The following is a 17125-nucleotide window of genomic DNA, read 5'->3' as shown; positions in this document are numbered from 1 at the left end:
GACACTAACACTCAAAGCTCCTCTGATTACTGCCTGCATGCAATGTCTCTTCAATGTAGTCCGACTTGCTACGACGTGGAGAATCCTCTATTTACAGCAACGTCTGAAGAGTGAATGCTGAACCGAGTCCGTACTGAATCAGACTGGTAATAGAAAAAGCCCCAGTGTTACAGGCCTAGTGTGCAAGTGGATTTTCTTTTTAATACACACTATGGGAAACTTGTAATGCAGTAGTAGCTGCATTTGTGCCTTCATTGTGCACTACAGGCCACCTGCTATGCAGGCAACTTAGTTTTTGGTGAAACAGTGCAACTTAGACTACAACAAATAAAGACTCAAGTGTTGGCCACTTCATTTAATCTTAAAGCTTTAAGACTAGCAACCCAGCGGCATCGAAAGGTAGGCCGATCTCTTGCCAGTAATGCAATGTTTTCTGGCTAACTTTTCGCAGGCATTGGAACTTTTAACGATATGTTTCATCCAGTAAAATAGTCTACTTTTTGTGGCCGGGGCAAATCGATAAGAACCTAAATTAGAGTCAGTCTTCCTTTTCCCACTACACAAGGGGTGACATTAGCATAGTGGCACCGTGAGACAACTGCAAGACATGGATGGCCCAATCTGGAAACATGCAAAGAACAAAAACCAAACTGCATATAAAATTGCCAACAGTTTTATTGCCAACAGGGGCCAAAAAATGAGTAGCATGGCAGTAACATTAGACAACAGTACAGCAAGTATGACTTGCTCTTACATTAGCAGCAAAAGCTGCATATAACACAACAGTTTAGTGTAGATTCCGTAAAAGTTGCTAAAGCAGCTGTAACAAACTAATGTCAATATAAAACCCATTCAAAAGAATGCTAGCAGCTTTAACACAACCGCGGCAAAAGCCTCAAACGCATGACTAGAAGTTATTCAGCATCTCCGTCACTAGAGCAGCAGTGTCATGGCTGTGGTACAGCTTTGAACCGAACCACGTACAGAGCGTTCTCTAATGCCCATAGATTCTGCCATCCCTTGGAGAAAGGCACTGGCTATGCTGGGAAGCCTGAAGGACTTGGGTCTTGCCACACTGTGTGGCCACCGCCAGGAAGAGGTTGCCAGTGTGAGACCAGTAGGACTTGAGAGACACTGGAGATGCAGAGATGGCCTGCACTCTTTCAAACTTGCTGTAGCCCTGCCACTGGTAGATGGCGATGGTCTTGAGGTGGCGACTGCCGAGAACCAAGAACACCTCCCCTGGAAGTAAGCACAGAGGAGATGAAATGGCTGAAAACAGTCGCGCAATTATTAAGCAGCATTCAAAACGGTGAAGTTTATTGGTTTCGTAGGCTGCTTGTGGGATGTAATGTGCATGTTCGAACTTTAACGGACGGAGGGGTCTGAAGACTTGGCACATTCTCGTTTACTGAATTTTCCAGGGGGTTTGGAAGGCAAGAAACTTCACCCGGCAACAACTTGTGTAGTTTTTCAGTAGGCACTCTTTAAAAATTTTCGACAAGTCCGATTGATTAAGGTTGTACTATGCACGAAATGGAAAGAATAAGTGGTTTAGTTTGGTAAGGTGTTCACTGTTCCCATTCACATCACAACTACCCGATTGAAACCACTGAGCAAATGTCCTCTGTGGTAAACAGACAAGTACTGCATTGTAGGACCAACTGAACACCTCAGCAACTGTACTGACTACGAATACCACCTCCAAAATGTCGCATTTGCTGTCATCGTTACACCGGCAATGAGGGCCCTGGAGGGACATTCAAACTGGCGGTTAAGGGGGACACTGGTGTTTGAAATGGGCATTCAAAATGGTTCCTTGCCACTGGTGCCACCAAAGTTTAATGAGCTGTAAAATTAATTCCAAGTGATTCATCAAAAAACCGATTATCTTATTGCATTCACCAGGGTACACAGTATTGGAAAATATAAAGATTACTCTTTTATGACGCACTTTGCTGTCTATTGTGTTACCAAAAATGGCTAATTATCTAATTATCGTGGGAACTAATTGACCAGCTGAAAAAATAATGGCATATTTGAAATGAGTGGGGAAGAGCAGCAATACTGACAAGTTTCACAGAGTTTACTTAAAAATTAAAACCAGCTGTGTTAAGACCCTTAAACCACTAAGGAAGTGTCCTTTGTGGTAAGCAGACAAGTACTGCATTGAAGGACCAACTGAACACCTCAGCAATGGTACTGACTACAAATAGCACCCCTAAAATGTCACATTTGCCATCATCGTTATACTGGCCAACGAGTTCCTCGGAGGGACACTCAAACCGGCGGTCAAGCCTGGAAGTGCACTTGCCTGCAAAGCGGAAGCGCTCCATGCAGTTGACTCCGTGCAAGGGGATGTTCTGGACCAGCTCGAGTCTGCCTGCGAGGTGCCTGTAGACGCTCACTGGTTCCGTGTAGGCATCCCGCCAGCTGTGCTGGTCCTGCAGGCCTGCCTTCTCGCTGGCGAACACGCACAGCAGCGTGCGGTCCACCGTCACGAACTGGGTGGACGACGCCAGCGTGGTGGGAACGTGGGCCAGTGGGACAAACTGCGGGGAACGAGTGGACAAAAAATTAAAGCCTTTCCACTCAGTGTGAAAGCTGTCTGACGTGCAGTGCAGCAATTCGCCATAATGGGCTGTGGCAGCGTTATCTGCTTACTACTACCACCCAATGCAATTCAAATTTCCCGCCTCCGCAGTGCTCGCGCGCCCCCTGCCTGAAACTGCGCCAGCGGGAGTTCTGTTCTCTTTGTGCTTGCTTCTCCTGCACGCTCCGGCGTTTAACTGCCACTTTTTTTTACGCTTACTATCGTAAAAAGCAAGCCAATGAGCGTTCCTTAACTAAAGGAATGCGGGCGCTGCCGGTTAATTACGTATATTTAGCCTCAAATGTACCTGCAGTTTTCTTTGCGCTGAACGTGGAGATATGCATGACAAGTGGCAGCGGTTCACGAGTTTCGAATGCTTGCGACTAAACCGCTTGGCTTTTGAAACCTTGGCGAGACTACAACTACAGCCGCTACAACACAAAGCTGCGGGGCTCTACTTGGGTCCAGCGAGTGAGCTACGACGGCAAGGCGTGCCCCCTAAAGCAAGCGCCTTTGGAAATTCATGTTATGGTTTTCGAAGCTTATAAAGGGATTGTGAAAACGAATTGTAACTTTGATTTGAAAAAACTAGTTTTTGGTAACTAGCTGAATGCTATTCCAGCCCCAGAAGCAATTCGTTAACGAGAAGTTACAAAATACTGAGACTGAAATTTTGCACTATGCAAATCCATTAACATAATAGGGGGAATCCTAAAAGCGGGTAGCAGTGGTAACTCATTAACATTTAAGTGGTACTGCTAAAATTGCAGTCATGTTTCTTGGTGGTGACTGATGGCCACCAGGCACACAAACAAGTCAGGCTAACATGGTAATGACCCAGTAAGAAAATGGCTTGTGGGCTATCATTGCTTTATCCGTTTTTCCACTAATCTCCAGCCCACTTCCTGAAAGCTAGCATTAAATTTGGAATCGTGGTTATTGGGTCAATGCAATCCTTTGACTGAACCAAATTTGCTTTTGCTCTCCATGGGACTTTAATAATGTACGTTTTTTTCTGTAAAAGCATAGCACCAGTCTCCTAGCATTGAGAAGCTCCCTACATTCATGGCATTTGGTACTTAAGCTGCAAAGCACTGTTTTCACTGTGGTAACATATTTCCAACTGCTACACACAAGAACTATGGGATTTTTGAAGGTCGCTGCTTGTAGCGGAAAACCAGAATAAGACCATGTAAATAATGCTGCAGTCTTTTCCTGTGCATTTCAGTATGAGAGGACTGATATAAAGTGTGAAGTTTAATACGCGAATGCAACATGCTTTAAAAGCAGTACTCTATGGAGGGGCCATAGATTAGTTTGAACTACCTCACGTTTTTTGGCATGTGCAAAATACTGGCTACAGGGAGTAAAGATTCTGACTTCGACACAAGGCGCGAGGGTCTTGTAAGGCAGGGTGTGGTGAGATGTTTGGTTAGCTAACTGAGGAATGATAATCCTTTCGAAATTGTAGTGGTGGTTTATTTTTATGAAGCAATTGCTTGCATCCCTGCTGCTCAGATGTGGTCTTTATATTGCTGGTCCAATTCGCACCACTCGTCAAAAGTCCTGACCATGCAGCAAGAAGTCTCCACTGCACCCTGAAGCCCTTGATTACAGCACAGCAGGACTTTAAGGGGGGACACTGGTCTTAAAACAAACTTAATTTTCAAGTAACCTTTGTAAAACTTCGTCAGTCTTGCTGCTTTTCTTCCCACTGATTTCAAATACGCCATTATTTTAGTCAGTCAATAAGCCCTGAAGATAATTAGATAATTAGCCATTTTGGGAGGAGCTATAGACAACAGTGTTAGCCATAAAACTAATGTGTATATTTTTGAATACTATGAACCCTGGTGAATGCAATAAGGGAATCTGGTTTTTGTGCATTGTTTGGAACCAATTTTACAGCTCGTTAAACTTTGGTGGCACCCGTCGCAAGGAACCATTTTGAGTGCCCATTTCAAACATTTAACGAGCTGTAAAATTAGTTCCAAGCGATGCATAAAAAAAATGATTCTCTTATTGCATTGACCAGGGTGCGTAGTATTGGAAAATATAAAGATTAGTTTTATGATCAACACTGTTTTGTCTATTAGTCGATTGAAAATGGCTAATTACCTCTAATTATATTGGAAACTAATGGACCAACTGAAAAAATGATGGCATATTTGAAATCAGTGGGAAAAAAAAAAAGCAGCAAGACTGACAAGTTTCACAGAGGTTAGTTAAAAATTAAAAAAAAAAAGTTATTTTAAGACCAGCCTCCTGTGGTGCCCAGTTGCGATGCCCAAGTGTATAAGCACCCACAAAGGCAGACGTTCTCACCATATTGACATCCTTTGCCAGTACGTAGACAGTGGACTGTGCCGACGTCAGGCCGCTCTTCCAGCTGTTGGCCGTGGACAGAAGCACAGTGCCCTCAAATTCCACCAGGTCGATGGCAGCCACGCCCGTGGAGTTGAGAGACTGGTGAAGCTGCCAACGACCCTGCTCCCTCGTGAACCTGTAGACGTCAATGTGGCCGCCTGCAAAGACGAAACAAGACGAAGCTGCTTCCAAGCTTCTGGATTTATTTGTAGGCAGCGCATGCACGAGCGGAATTTTGCATGTCGTTGAAGACTATCCCTATGTACAAGACACAATCCTATGTACAAGACAATCCTGTTCTCGATTCTATGACTTGTCCCCACAGTATATCGGGACTGAAGGCACTTTTGAAGCCTGCAGACAGTCTAGAACTGGTAAATTGAAGCGTAGTATACTGGAGCAGAGCCTTTCATAGTAACCATAGAATGTTTGGAATATATTTTAGAAAAGGTATTCTGCTTCACAGTTTATTAATAGAAGAAACATGGAAGTGGTAAGCTGCTGGGCTTACACGAGAGGGCCACAATACAGGACGATGTCCACGGTGTAAGAGCATGCCAGGTTGTACGTGCATAAGTTTGGAGACTGAAAACGTGTCAAGAGACCTCTGGCACAAGTTGTATTGAAGCAGTAAACTGGAGTGACAAGCTGGCACAATGCGTGCCAAAAGTAAGTCTACAATTGCCTATTGGAATATTGAAAACCTAACAAAATCATTCTCATCACCACCTATTGTTGCAACCAGGTTGAAAGGAGGACAAAATGGTCTATTAGCAATTTAGAACGTTAATTTAACGAACTGGGATTACGTGTTGGTGGGCTCACCTCTGCTCGAAGGCAACAGGTACTTGTTGAAGGAATGCGCGACGACCAAGTACAGGCTTCCACCATGTTCAAGCATTTTGACATCGCTGACAAACGCCGAAGCAGTGACCTTGAGGTCCACCTTCACGTGCTGGTCGCTGGTGAACTGACCGCGTGGATCGAGGACGCCCAAGGCCATCTCCTCGGCTCCAGGAAATTCACAGCTGCAGGATGGGTACCACCACATCACAGTTCAGCATGAAAGCTTAAAGAATTGATCACTGAGTGTCGCACTTTCAAAGGAATTTGCATTGAGATGAGGGCAGTTTTAAAAAGCCAGTGTTTGCATTGACTCGCACTGCACCCACATTTGCTGCTTTGCGTTTCACTTTGTACTCATCGAGTAGTGCTGTACACCCCAATTTTTTTTTGTACAGTTCGCAAATTTTTTACAGAGTTGCTAGAGCTGCTGCTTGGCGCATGAGTTTTAGTTTTTTCTGAACATTGCCACTTCAGCCAGGCAGCAGCTAATGTTTGAAAGTGAAAGATTGTACAGAATCTTTCACACAGGACATTAGTATTACTTGGCATTGAGCGAGTGGGTCATGGTCACTGGAAAACCTTCAGCTGGAACGTACGGATATGAAGGATGGACCAGACACCATTGTGTCCATGTTTCTCTCGACAGAGTCCGAGTCACAAACAGTGCAGTTATGTACCAACTGGCCCGCCTACAATCTGTGTTGCAGTCAATTTCTCTCGACAGTCCTTCGTTTCCATACATTCCAGCTGAAGGTTTTCCAGTAGATTAAAATTGTTCTCTAATAAAAACTAAAGCAGTGCTAGAGCAAATGAGGTAGATGGTTAATGATCGGGAGCAAAGAGGTATCAGAAAATGAAATTTTGGGGGGTCCTGCATGCCAAAGATACACCTGGACTACGAGGCATGCTGTAGTGGAGTGCTCTGGAGTAATTTTTACCACCTGGGGTGTTTAAGTGCCCAAAGTCTTCACACAGACGTCCTCATTTTTAGCCTCCAGAAAACAGCCTTTGTGGCAGCCGGGGTCGAATCCGTTTCCTTGGGTTCAGCAGGACCTTAGCCACCGAGCAGCAGAGTGGAATCAGCAATTTATTTCAAAGAACATCAATCCGAAGCCCTTTACTACGGTGCATTGAACCCCACAATTTCATTTTGACAACGCGCACCGAAATCTCGGTAGACAGGCATTTGTTTTTCACCTACAAGCAATTCATAGCAGGCAGTGTATTTCATAGGACAGCACTGTGGCTGCTGAAAATTCATAGCTTACCCCGGCCTGCTTGAGGTGCTGTTGGTCCAGACCACGAATCCAGGATGGCCAGATTGTCGGAGTGGAGACACAAAGGGGAAATACCGGCGTCGCGAGACTAGCCGACCCTTGGACAGTGTGCCGTCGGGCTCGACGGTAAGCACCTCCGAGGAGAACTCCTCGCAGCAGCCCTCCTCCGCCGCACCGTGGGGGCATGCAGTTGGCCAGCCAGTCCACAGGACCATCGAGTCAGATGCTGGAACACTCCACGGGGACCTGTGGACACAGCAAGCCAAGCCAAGCTAGTGTGAACACAACAGAAGAGCGGTAAGGGCAGAGTAGAGCCCTGGGAGTGCATAACCAAGGATTCCTTGGTCCTGTTTTGAAGCTGCTGTTTTGGGAGATTACCGCTTAGTCTCTGAACTAACGTGTCCGAATGAGCTGTTATTACTGCTGCAATAAAATTTGCGGCTGCCCATTCATAGCATGGTGGTAGTTGAAAGCTGTTGTAGAACCAAGTGAACTGATGCTGTCAGCAGCAGAGAAGGTAGAGAATCTGAAGTTTTGACAGTGCTACGATATGTCACGAGTTCTGAAATGCTAATGCTAGGCATTAATTGCAAAGGGAAAGCAGAAAACATTCTCAATGAGTGCAACAGTCAAATGGAGCAAATTTGGCACTCAGAATTGGTAATGATTGGCAACGACGAACTAGCTAATGTCTGGAAATTGTTTAGTACATGGAAATGCCAGTTTTTTTTTAAAAAAAAGTAGCGATTTACATTTCTGTTGGCGCTGTTTCATTATGATGTATAAAAATTGTAGAGTGTTTTGTTCAAATTCAGATGCGTAAATCTTTCTGCTTGTAGCTGTCCTGCGTTTAAAAATTGCTCCAGAGGCTACCTAAGCATGTGACATGGCTTGCATGTTATATTGTTAGTGCCTGTGAACAGTTCAATGAAATGGGTAAATGCAGCTGATAGATTAAGCATACACAGCAAGAAACCCTGCAAAAGAATGCTTACGATACGTACTTGATGGATGAAGCCACTGGACTCGTCAGAATCCTTCGCGATGGTATGTCCAGCGTCTGGACAGCCTTGAAGTAGGAGAAACCTGCTGCTTGTCCTGCAATTGCCAAAGTTTCCCCTTTAAGCCGAGAAAGGAACTGCCTATTCAGTAGGTCAACTAGTAGTGGAACTGCCTACAAACTAAACTTTTGTCAGGGCTGGCAGCTAGGTGCTTCGGTAGAAAAACTGAGCCCACCTTTGTAGGCAGCCTGCTGCTTCAGCAGAGCTTGCTCGTGTTGCCTGAGGGCATCTGCCGACCGACTCACTCCCCGCTTCCAGGCGTCCCTGCCGGCGTTGAAGTTCTGCCTCAGATTCTGAACATCGAGGCCGTTTGCAGTGCCCACAACAGTCATGCCTCCAACCACTTCGATCGGCGCTGAGAACACCTGCAGTGGGGCGCATATGGAGTCATTAGGATCCGCATTGCACGCACATTGTGCTCGACTTGAATTCACCAGATGCGAGTGCACCCTTCAGTGATAGCTTGGAATTTACCAGAGGCGCACAAAGAAATACTTTCTGTAAAGTGCTTGTGCGGTGGATTACTTTAAGGAGGTACACACTGGTCTTAGAAACTTTTTGCTTTCCAACCAATTTTGATGAAACTTCATGGGCTTGTTTAGTTTTTTTAGCAGTTTTCAAATATCTAGTTTTGATGCGAGATAACTAGTGTCAGAGTTAATTTAAGAAATTGATTGTTCTTGAGAATAGGAAAAAAAGACTATTCAACAAAAGATTACCAGCAAGACAAATAGATACCAGAAGTTGTGTAGAAGGAAATAAAGGAAGCAGATTTTTCGTTTTGTAATCACATACACGTTTACATCAATTCTAACTTCTAAGTTTGAACTACTACTGCTAACCAATTAAAAATAATGCTAATTACACAACTACTGAAACAAAATGCAAAATGTGCTTCCCACATCGCATGGTTGAAACATTCCGCTTCACAGTGCAAAAGAAATGATCTTGCTAGCTGCACTACATGCTGGGATGTACCTCTTGAGAATTTTGTATCACTGCCATACCACTCGTGGCGAAAAAGTGGGGAATTATGGGCAAATAATTTCTTTGTTGAAATCATGCCTCTATTAGCTTTTCACAAGTACCTGGTACTGTTCCACGTACGGAATTTTCGGAGGGAAAAGTGCAAATCAAGAGGCAAGTGATACATAAAAAAATCTTTTTAGGCAATTTTTTGGTCTCAGACCCAGATGAACAGGCTAGTTTTTCTGTAGCGCAGGAAAAAAAATGTTTTATGTAGGGAGGACATGCAAGCACATTTAAAATGTGCAATAGAACAATGGGCCTCCTTGATTTACCAGTTCTGGGAAGCCTGCGGGCAGTCCAAGGACTGCCTTCGGACTGGAAGTCCCATAGGAATACACGAGAAAATTGAGTGCTAGATCACGTCCCGGGCAGTCTGCGGACGATCCGGGGCTCATAATCGAGGTGGTGCAATTATAGAGACGAGTGGCATCACAATGCTCACAGTGGAATGTGGAATCTCTTCAGGTCGGTTGATGAGGACTACGTCCTTGGAGAGGTCAAGCAGGTCGTATCCGTTCACGTGGACGGTGTTGAGGTTGGCGCGTATTTCGACGTCCTGGACGAAGGTCTTGGTTCCCGAGAGCCTGTGGTGTCCCGTCTGGGTGACCAGGTGCTCCCGCAGGATGCCGTTTATTCGGTGGGCACTGAAGTCTCCTGGTTAAGGAGAGACCACAAGGTACGATTGACTGATTGACGAAGAAATGTGGCCAGTAAGAAGCACTACCTATTGGTGAAAGATGAATAGTGGAACCTTATAAAGCCACACATGGTGGGGAGACGGAATGTAGAAAACAGTCACGAAGTTGAGAATGTTCGCTTGTAGGCACAACATGGTTAGTTTAACTTTGCATTACTGCACTTGCTTAATTTACTATTAACAGAAACAGTTGATTGGTTGAATGTAGGGTTTAACACTCCGACGCAACACAGGCGATGAGGCGCACCATAGTGAAGGGACCACCTGGGGATCTTTAACATGCGCCGAAATCTTGCGCACACTGGCATTTTTGCTTTTCGCCCTAATCAGGAAAGCGGTTAACAAAAACAGTGTGGTGTTCCAACTTCAAGGTTGAATGGCCAGCAGGAACATTGCCTTCTGTAAATGATTTATTACGCTATTCAGCAGGCTTTGACTATGCAGGCGTTTGTCTAGGGTTTTGATGGTAACGGCATTATGAAATATGAAACCTATAATAGAAAGTCTTATAAATAGAAAGTCTTATAAAACACAGCAAAGACTCAGTACTCATCCACGTCAAAGCACCATTATAAAAAATGGTTTGAAGGTGTCTGAAATACAACTTAAACCGGCAGAATTTCACCAAATTGGAGGTGGGGGGCTATTACAAATTTTGGAGGGCATGAGGCTTGCAGATATGTGTTCAGGGGTTCATGTTGCCATAGCAAATACAAACCCGTGGCTGTTTGCATGTCAAAAATTTTACAAATTTTTGTTCACAGACGTAAGCTAGATGTGGGTAGTACAGCACAAAGGTACAGCACAAAGGGCGGCACCTTAAATTCCACATTAGTTGAGACCGCCTAAAGTTTTGTAACATGCACCATTTGTCATTGCAATGACTGTAGCATGCAGAACATGTTCATCACTTGGACTCACCGCTAACTGGAACGTCCTGCTGGAACACAAGCCTGGATTTGAGCCTCTGTTCTCCGCTTAGCGTGACCCTCTCGGCAAGCAGCTGTTCCAGGTAGAGATCGTTGACCCGGTTCAGGTTGAGATTGCCCTGAATCGCAGCAGGCCCCGCTAGGATGACCTTGCCGGGAATGCGCTGCCGCTTGAGTTTCGGGAGGACCAAGTCTTCGGGGATGCGCAGTCCATTCAGTTTGCCTGGAACAAAGGAAGCGGGGGGGAGGAGCCAATGGTGCCAATGGTGATTGATGCAACTGGTTTAAATAGAGCTCTCCAGGTGAAAATATTGTTTCTAGCTGAATTATTGAACCAGAAATTTCCAGCTAGAAATATTTCTAGCTAGAAATTCAGTTTCTAGCTGGATTGAGATTTTTTCCAGCTGGCAGCTATTACTTCCAGCTAGCATTTGTCAGTCCAGATGGAAGGAAAACCTGCAAGCTGGACATAACCGTCTCTAGCTAGACTAAGAATTTTTCTAGTTAGAAGCTGTCGATTCCAGCTATAATCTATAAATCTGGTCAGAAATGAAGCTGGAAACTGATTTTGCTAGAAATGCTCTTTCCATGTTCATGGGAGAGGGTGGGAAAAATCTTAGTAATTTGGCTGCATGCTTCATTCAGTAATAGCTGCATTCCATATATATTGCCGAGAAAATGAGAGGACCGATACCAAAAGCAAATGCCGGTACCAAATGGGAAGCACTTACCTTTGACTACAATGTTGTCTGCAGTTAGGTCATCGACCAAAGTCTTTTTCCCTCGAATCACGTGACGACCGTGCGCCGTCACCACTGTGGCGAGATCTTCCATGCTGATCCCGCCAATGAGGCCACGTGAGTGAACAGTGCCGTGGACGTGGAGGGCGTTGGAAATGTCGAGGCCACGCAGGCTTGTGAAGGTTTTCGTTCCTCGAATCACCTGAAAAAAAAATTTTTCCCTTTTCCGTCATGGGATGCAGTGTGATGCAAGCGCTAAAGCTAAGATGATGTGATGACCAGTATTAATGGTGGTTGAAGTCTGCTTAAACACATCTGCAAAAAACTTGTCTGAAAGGTTACAAACTCAGTTACAAATTCAAAAATTTCTGCGCAATTCCTGAAAAATTGTTTACCTGAACTTTATGCAAGGCAAATGGAAAACTTGTCAAAGTTGTATCAACATTTTTAGAAAAATGTTTAAACTTAAGATGAAATTCTAAAAGAAATGTTGGGGTGAACGTGCCGAAGGTGGACCTGGATTAAGAGGTGCACCGTAATGGAGATCTGCGGATTAATTTAGAACACCTAGAAAATTTGAACATCTGCAGAAATCTTAGCTGGTTTAGTCTCGCCTTTATCTGAAAAAAGGGCCACCAAATAATGAAGATGAAATTGGAATGAAATGCAGCAAGCCTTGAAAACTTGTAAAACCTTAGGGTCTTGAAAAAATTTAGAATAGGCAGAATAAGCTAGCAAGATCATGATTTGCATACTGGTCCGCCTAAATTTAACCAGGACAAAGCCGAAAGATGAAGCACAAATGCTGCAAAAATTTAAATCGCAAATTTAAATTAAGTCTTTAAATCAGTAGCCAGATGTTCCTGCAGGTTACAAAATATCATGCCACATGAGGACTGAAAATGCAAAACAGTGATACCTGTTCTGTTGACTTGGTGACTGCATCTCGAAGAATGTCGCTCAAGTTCAGGCCGTTGATCGGTCCAGCCAGGGTCAGCGAGTCTACGGCTACCTTGTCGATAAAGGTCATTGGCCCATCGATGGTCTGCGGCACGTGCTTCACGACTAGGCTGCCCGTTAAAGCATCGAAAGGAACCCCGTTCAGGTGTCCAATTATGTGGACATTCCCTTTGACTGTCATCTTGGAAAAGTGCTTGCGGCCATGTACGGTCTGTTTTACACCAGTAGCATACAGTGCATCCTGGAAAAGCTGTAGGGATGGGAGGGGGGGAGGAGTGGTTGGAAATTATCTGGGGAAAAACTAAGAAAGCTCATACAAGATGAGGAGAAGAAAAGTTGGGAATTGCACACAACAGTAATGGTGTTTCAGAAATTTAAAATTCTGCACGTGCGAGAGCTGCATTTGCAGATTGCGAACATGGCGAAAGTTCTTAATACGCAAGTTAACCCTCGCACTACTTTTGAAGCATGAAAATTTGACAGCCTTGCGCTTAGGGTGCAAACCTGGGCTCGCTGATGACATACACAATCGTAGGACAACTGAGTGCAGATTTGCACTGCCAGATGCAAGCATTCTTGCCATGAGAAGAGATGGCAGCACATGTGGGATTTTAGCAGCAGAAACATCTAAGCATGCTATCTGTGGCTAGTTACCAGAACTAAAAAATTGCAGAAGGGTCCAAGGTGGTCACCTTAGTAATGTTGCAGCCATTAAGGAGGCCATGGATCGTGATATCACCATCTGAAAGCAGGTTCTTGAAGACCACCACGCCGGTCAGAACCTCGTCTTCACGGAGCAGAACCACATTGTCGAGGTCAAGTCCGTCAAGCTTGGCAGGCTCGTACAGGTGTAGACGCCCTAGGAAATGGGGGAGGTTGCAGCGAGACACTGGTTAGTTACGCATTTCTAAAATGGAAAGACAAGCCAAGCCCTTATTTTAAGACTTCATTAAAAGTTATCACATTTGAGTCAAGGTCACAGAAACATAATTGGGCCACACGATTAAGAAGGATGAAATTTAAATTGGAATGGAAATAGGAAGTTGGCGGGCTACATTCGGGATACTGTTTTTATACCATTTACTTCCTCCCACAGACCCATGTACAAAATGGTATATGGCTTTTACGTACATATGCAGAAAATGGGTGTGTGGCTATCATAATAAAGTGCTTGCATGCATATTTAATTTTATAGTATTGTACACCAAGCGCTTCAAGGTTCTGTATTTGAGCCACTTTGTTGTGGTTTAATTTGTCGAGGATGCACAAATTACGAACGAAATTGAAGAAAGCTGCGCAACAGGCGATGGAATGTGCAAATCGTGCACTCACGGGCCTCTACGCCAGCCAGGAAGGTCATGGGTGCAGAGATTAAATTCTCCCGAGTCTTGGACATGGCCCGATTGTAGAGATCCTTGATGTTGACTCCGTTCACGAGGTTGCCAGTTGTCACGTGTCCATGGACAAAGGTTTTCCTGGAAAAAAGTGTGCACGAAGTATTTTTTTAAACTGTAGAACAATCATGTTACCAGCTGAAACAGTCAATTGCTACTGTGTTGGAGTACAAGCAATGCCGTCTGGATAGCTTGCATGCAATTCAGATTTTCAAATCGGGTGATGTTTCCTTTGTGGCTGACCCACCCAGCAGTGCTTGGCAGTTCAGTAAACCAAACAACCATTAAGTCTTAAATCACGTCAAATATAATTCAGACAGCCACTTTTACAAGGCAAAATTCAGAAATGCTGTAGTGGCAATTGTAAAATAAATGCATGAGCCCTTTAAACCGGGCCCTTTAACCAGGCCCTTTAAAGGGAACTTCACTACAAACATGCATTGCTGGAAAGAAGTTTTCCCAGGAGCAATATAACGAGTGGTAATGTACACCCGCCTAATTTTTTATCAATATCACGGGAGCGTCGACCGTTTCGTCGATCAGCGCCGTATGATGGGGTGATACGACAAACTCAGCGAGAGTAATCGCATGCGCACTAAGCAAAGGCCGCTGCTGCCGTCGTCTGCTAGGCTGTTCCAAGAGCCGACAGCCACCCCATACTGCTGTTACCACTCGCTTTCACTTGCCCTCTTCGCCCCGTTAACGGCGGGTTGGAGGGCAGTGTGATAAGCGAATAAAAAAATCGGGGGTGGTTGTCTGCTCTTGAAACAGCCCAGCAGAAGACGATAGCAGCAGCCTTTGCTTAATGCGCATGCGGTTACTCTCGCCGGTTTTGTCGTATTGCTCCATCATAGGGCGCTGATCGACGGAACGGTCGACGCTCTCGTGATATTGGTAAAAAATTGGGCGGGTGTACAGGGGGCCAAGCACTAATTAATTAACAGCATTTTCCTGGGCAGTGAAAGTCTCATGAAGCACTACCAATGGATGGGGCAGAGTTTCCGTTGGGTCCACTTAAACATTTTGAATTGGATAACTTTCAGAGAACCGATTATTCTGCAGCACTGGCCATATTCAGTGCTGCAATAATAGCAAGACCAAGCGGAGGCCACTTTAATGTTGCACAATAAGGTCGCAAAGCAGCAGCTCACCCCATGACAGTCTTCTTTCCCGAGATGACCTGCTGAACATTGCGATGCACGACCCTGCGGACGTGCTCCCCGATGTTGATGCCGTTCACCCGATCTGCATGTAAGGCTTCCAAGCGGAGGCGACCTTGGAACACCTTCACGCCGTCTACTGGCTGGGGAACGTCAAGCAGAACCACACTGTGGAGCATCTCTTGAATGTCCACGTTGTCCACAAGGCCGTAGCTCTGCAAGTGGTGGACTGGAAACGTGGGGAAAAAGGGGGGGGGGGTAGATTTGTTGTGAAGAATGGACGGGGAAAAAAAAATTGAGATCATGTACCATGAAGGCCAAAGCAGACTCATTTCAATGTGTTTTAAATTAAGGGTATAATGCCAACTCAAGGTATAATAAACGCCAAGCAATAAGACTATGTACAGAATAAATTCGCGACAGAATAACAAGTGTTCAACAGTAAAGATTTAAATTGCATTAAAAAAAGTTTCAAGGTAGTTTTCAGTAGATTTCAGCACAATTTCAATCTCAAAATTCAGACATGGCAGTGTATTTCAATGTTATTGCGTACAGAAAAAAAAAGTGTAAAGTTTTTACAATCGCCAAACATGGACGTGCAGTTATCTAAATGATATTCTTGTAGGACACAAACTTTGTATATTATAATGAAGACGAGTTGCAGCTATGCTGAAGCATTTGCTAAATATTTGACAAAACGCAACATATGAAAAAAAAAATTCCAGGCCTCACCTTCCAAGCCATTGCTGAAATGCTTGTTGGTTATTGGTCTGTGCGGGGTGGTGTTTTGCAAGACCAGCTCATCCATGAACTCCGCAAAGGGCACTCCGTTCAGCTGCCGTGGGTTGACAAAGTCCACGGCAATGTCTTTGGCGGAAAGAGGTTGCCTGAATGACGGCGTCCCCAGCATCACCTGCTCGCCATTCACCAGGAGGAACTGCCTGGAAAGGCTTTTCCCGTTCACCATCTCGCAGTGAAGGTCCTTCTGAACGACGATCGACGGGAAGGAGACGTCGCCGTGGACGACGGTGTTGCGGTGTGCCCTCGCTACCTGCACAAGATGGAACAGAAATTCAAATTGTATGCACTTTTTGCACACTGGCTACACATGGGCTGAGATGCGCGCTATAGTAGGGGGCTAGAGATAAAAGTAGACCACTAGAGACATTTCAAGTGCGCCAAAACAAGGGTCAAGAGAGGTCACTACCAGGGCAGTGTATACTGCCGAAAGCTTGAGTGATTTACCTTTGAACAAGCTTTTTGAAACAGCTGAAGCTTTTTAAAACAAAAACATTTAGTGGGATCAATGGTGTCCCGTCGAAAAACTAATGCATTTCCCCCACAGACTGGTTTGTTCACCATAAAACTCCGATGTCTCTGCACACATGTCACGTACGTGAAATGGGGCTTATTCCATTATGTCACAATGGTTACTTGAAAATCTCGAAAAAAAAATGGCTCGTAGATGCATTTAGTGCACAAAAAATTCGTCACATGGGTTCGTTCTTAGTTTGCGATTTGAGTAGGAGGGTTTGACAATCGATTGGATGCATTTTCAGGGAAGTTTGGACGCACTTTTGACATTGTTTTGAAGTTGAGGAACAGCTTTTTTTTTAGGAAAAGATGTTAGAGTTAGGCTGTGCAGGATTTTTATTGACTATATGTTGCTGTTAGTGCTGTTATTGCTAAGGGGTTTGTTTTGAGATGCCAGTAACACTGCACATTGCATTCACCTTGAGCAGAGAGTTTGCGAACCTGTTACCTCTAACTATCCCTGGGGGAAATCTAATCGTAACAGAAAGCTGGCAGCAATATTAAAGGTTTGTGGAATCATTTTTACCAGCTTGGCAGCCTCAGAGAGATCGATGCCATTCACTTTGACGCCAGGAGCAGTGTCTATGGGGGACGTTGTGTGGATGGAGTCTCTGAACGTGGCCGGCCCTTCAAGGAATTCATCTCCAAAGGTCCTCATGAGGTCTTCGTCAAGGTTGACACCATTGACAGTCTCCGTGTCAATGTCTTTCTCCACATGAACGGTGCCGAAGCTTACGGGCACCTTGATGTCCTATAAA

General features: G+C 44.8%; 1 protein-coding gene across 1 annotated transcript in view; it reads right to left on the bottom strand.

The window, feature by feature from the left end:
• Nucleotides 1-657: 657 nt before the first annotated feature.
• Nucleotides 658-17125, bottom strand: part of LOC144138280 (uncharacterized) — a 28228-nt gene continuing 11760 nt past the window's right edge. The window contains exons 13-28 of the mRNA XM_077670471.1: nucleotides 16894-17118; nucleotides 15786-16104; nucleotides 15045-15282; nucleotides 13832-13974; nucleotides 13192-13358; nucleotides 12459-12749; nucleotides 11531-11741; nucleotides 10792-11022; nucleotides 9616-9827; nucleotides 8320-8509; nucleotides 8088-8181; nucleotides 7075-7329; nucleotides 5786-5988; nucleotides 4919-5118; nucleotides 2315-2552; nucleotides 658-1242 (exon numbers count right to left, since the gene is read on the bottom strand). Of these exons, the coding sequence (XP_077526597.1) occupies nucleotides 995-1242; nucleotides 2315-2552; nucleotides 4919-5118; nucleotides 5786-5988; nucleotides 7075-7329; nucleotides 8088-8181; nucleotides 8320-8509; nucleotides 9616-9827; nucleotides 10792-11022; nucleotides 11531-11741; nucleotides 12459-12749; nucleotides 13192-13358; nucleotides 13832-13974; nucleotides 15045-15282; nucleotides 15786-16104; nucleotides 16894-17118 (3465 nt within the window). The 3' untranslated portion in view covers nucleotides 658-994. The remainder of the gene's footprint in view (nucleotides 1243-2314; nucleotides 2553-4918; nucleotides 5119-5785; nucleotides 5989-7074; nucleotides 7330-8087; nucleotides 8182-8319; nucleotides 8510-9615; nucleotides 9828-10791; nucleotides 11023-11530; nucleotides 11742-12458; nucleotides 12750-13191; nucleotides 13359-13831; nucleotides 13975-15044; nucleotides 15283-15785; nucleotides 16105-16893; nucleotides 17119-17125) is intronic.

This window comes from Haemaphysalis longicornis, unplaced genomic scaffold (genome assembly GCF_048455015.1).
Source record: "Haemaphysalis longicornis isolate Haplotype H1 unplaced genomic scaffold, Haemaphysalis longicornis Haplotype H1 scaffold_5, whole genome shotgun sequence".
In the NCBI taxonomy this organism is placed as follows: Eukaryota; Metazoa; Arthropoda; class Arachnida; order Ixodida; family Ixodidae; genus Haemaphysalis; species Haemaphysalis longicornis.
Note: the sequence above shows the minus strand (reverse complement) of the source record. Positions and strands in the feature narration are given on the sequence as shown.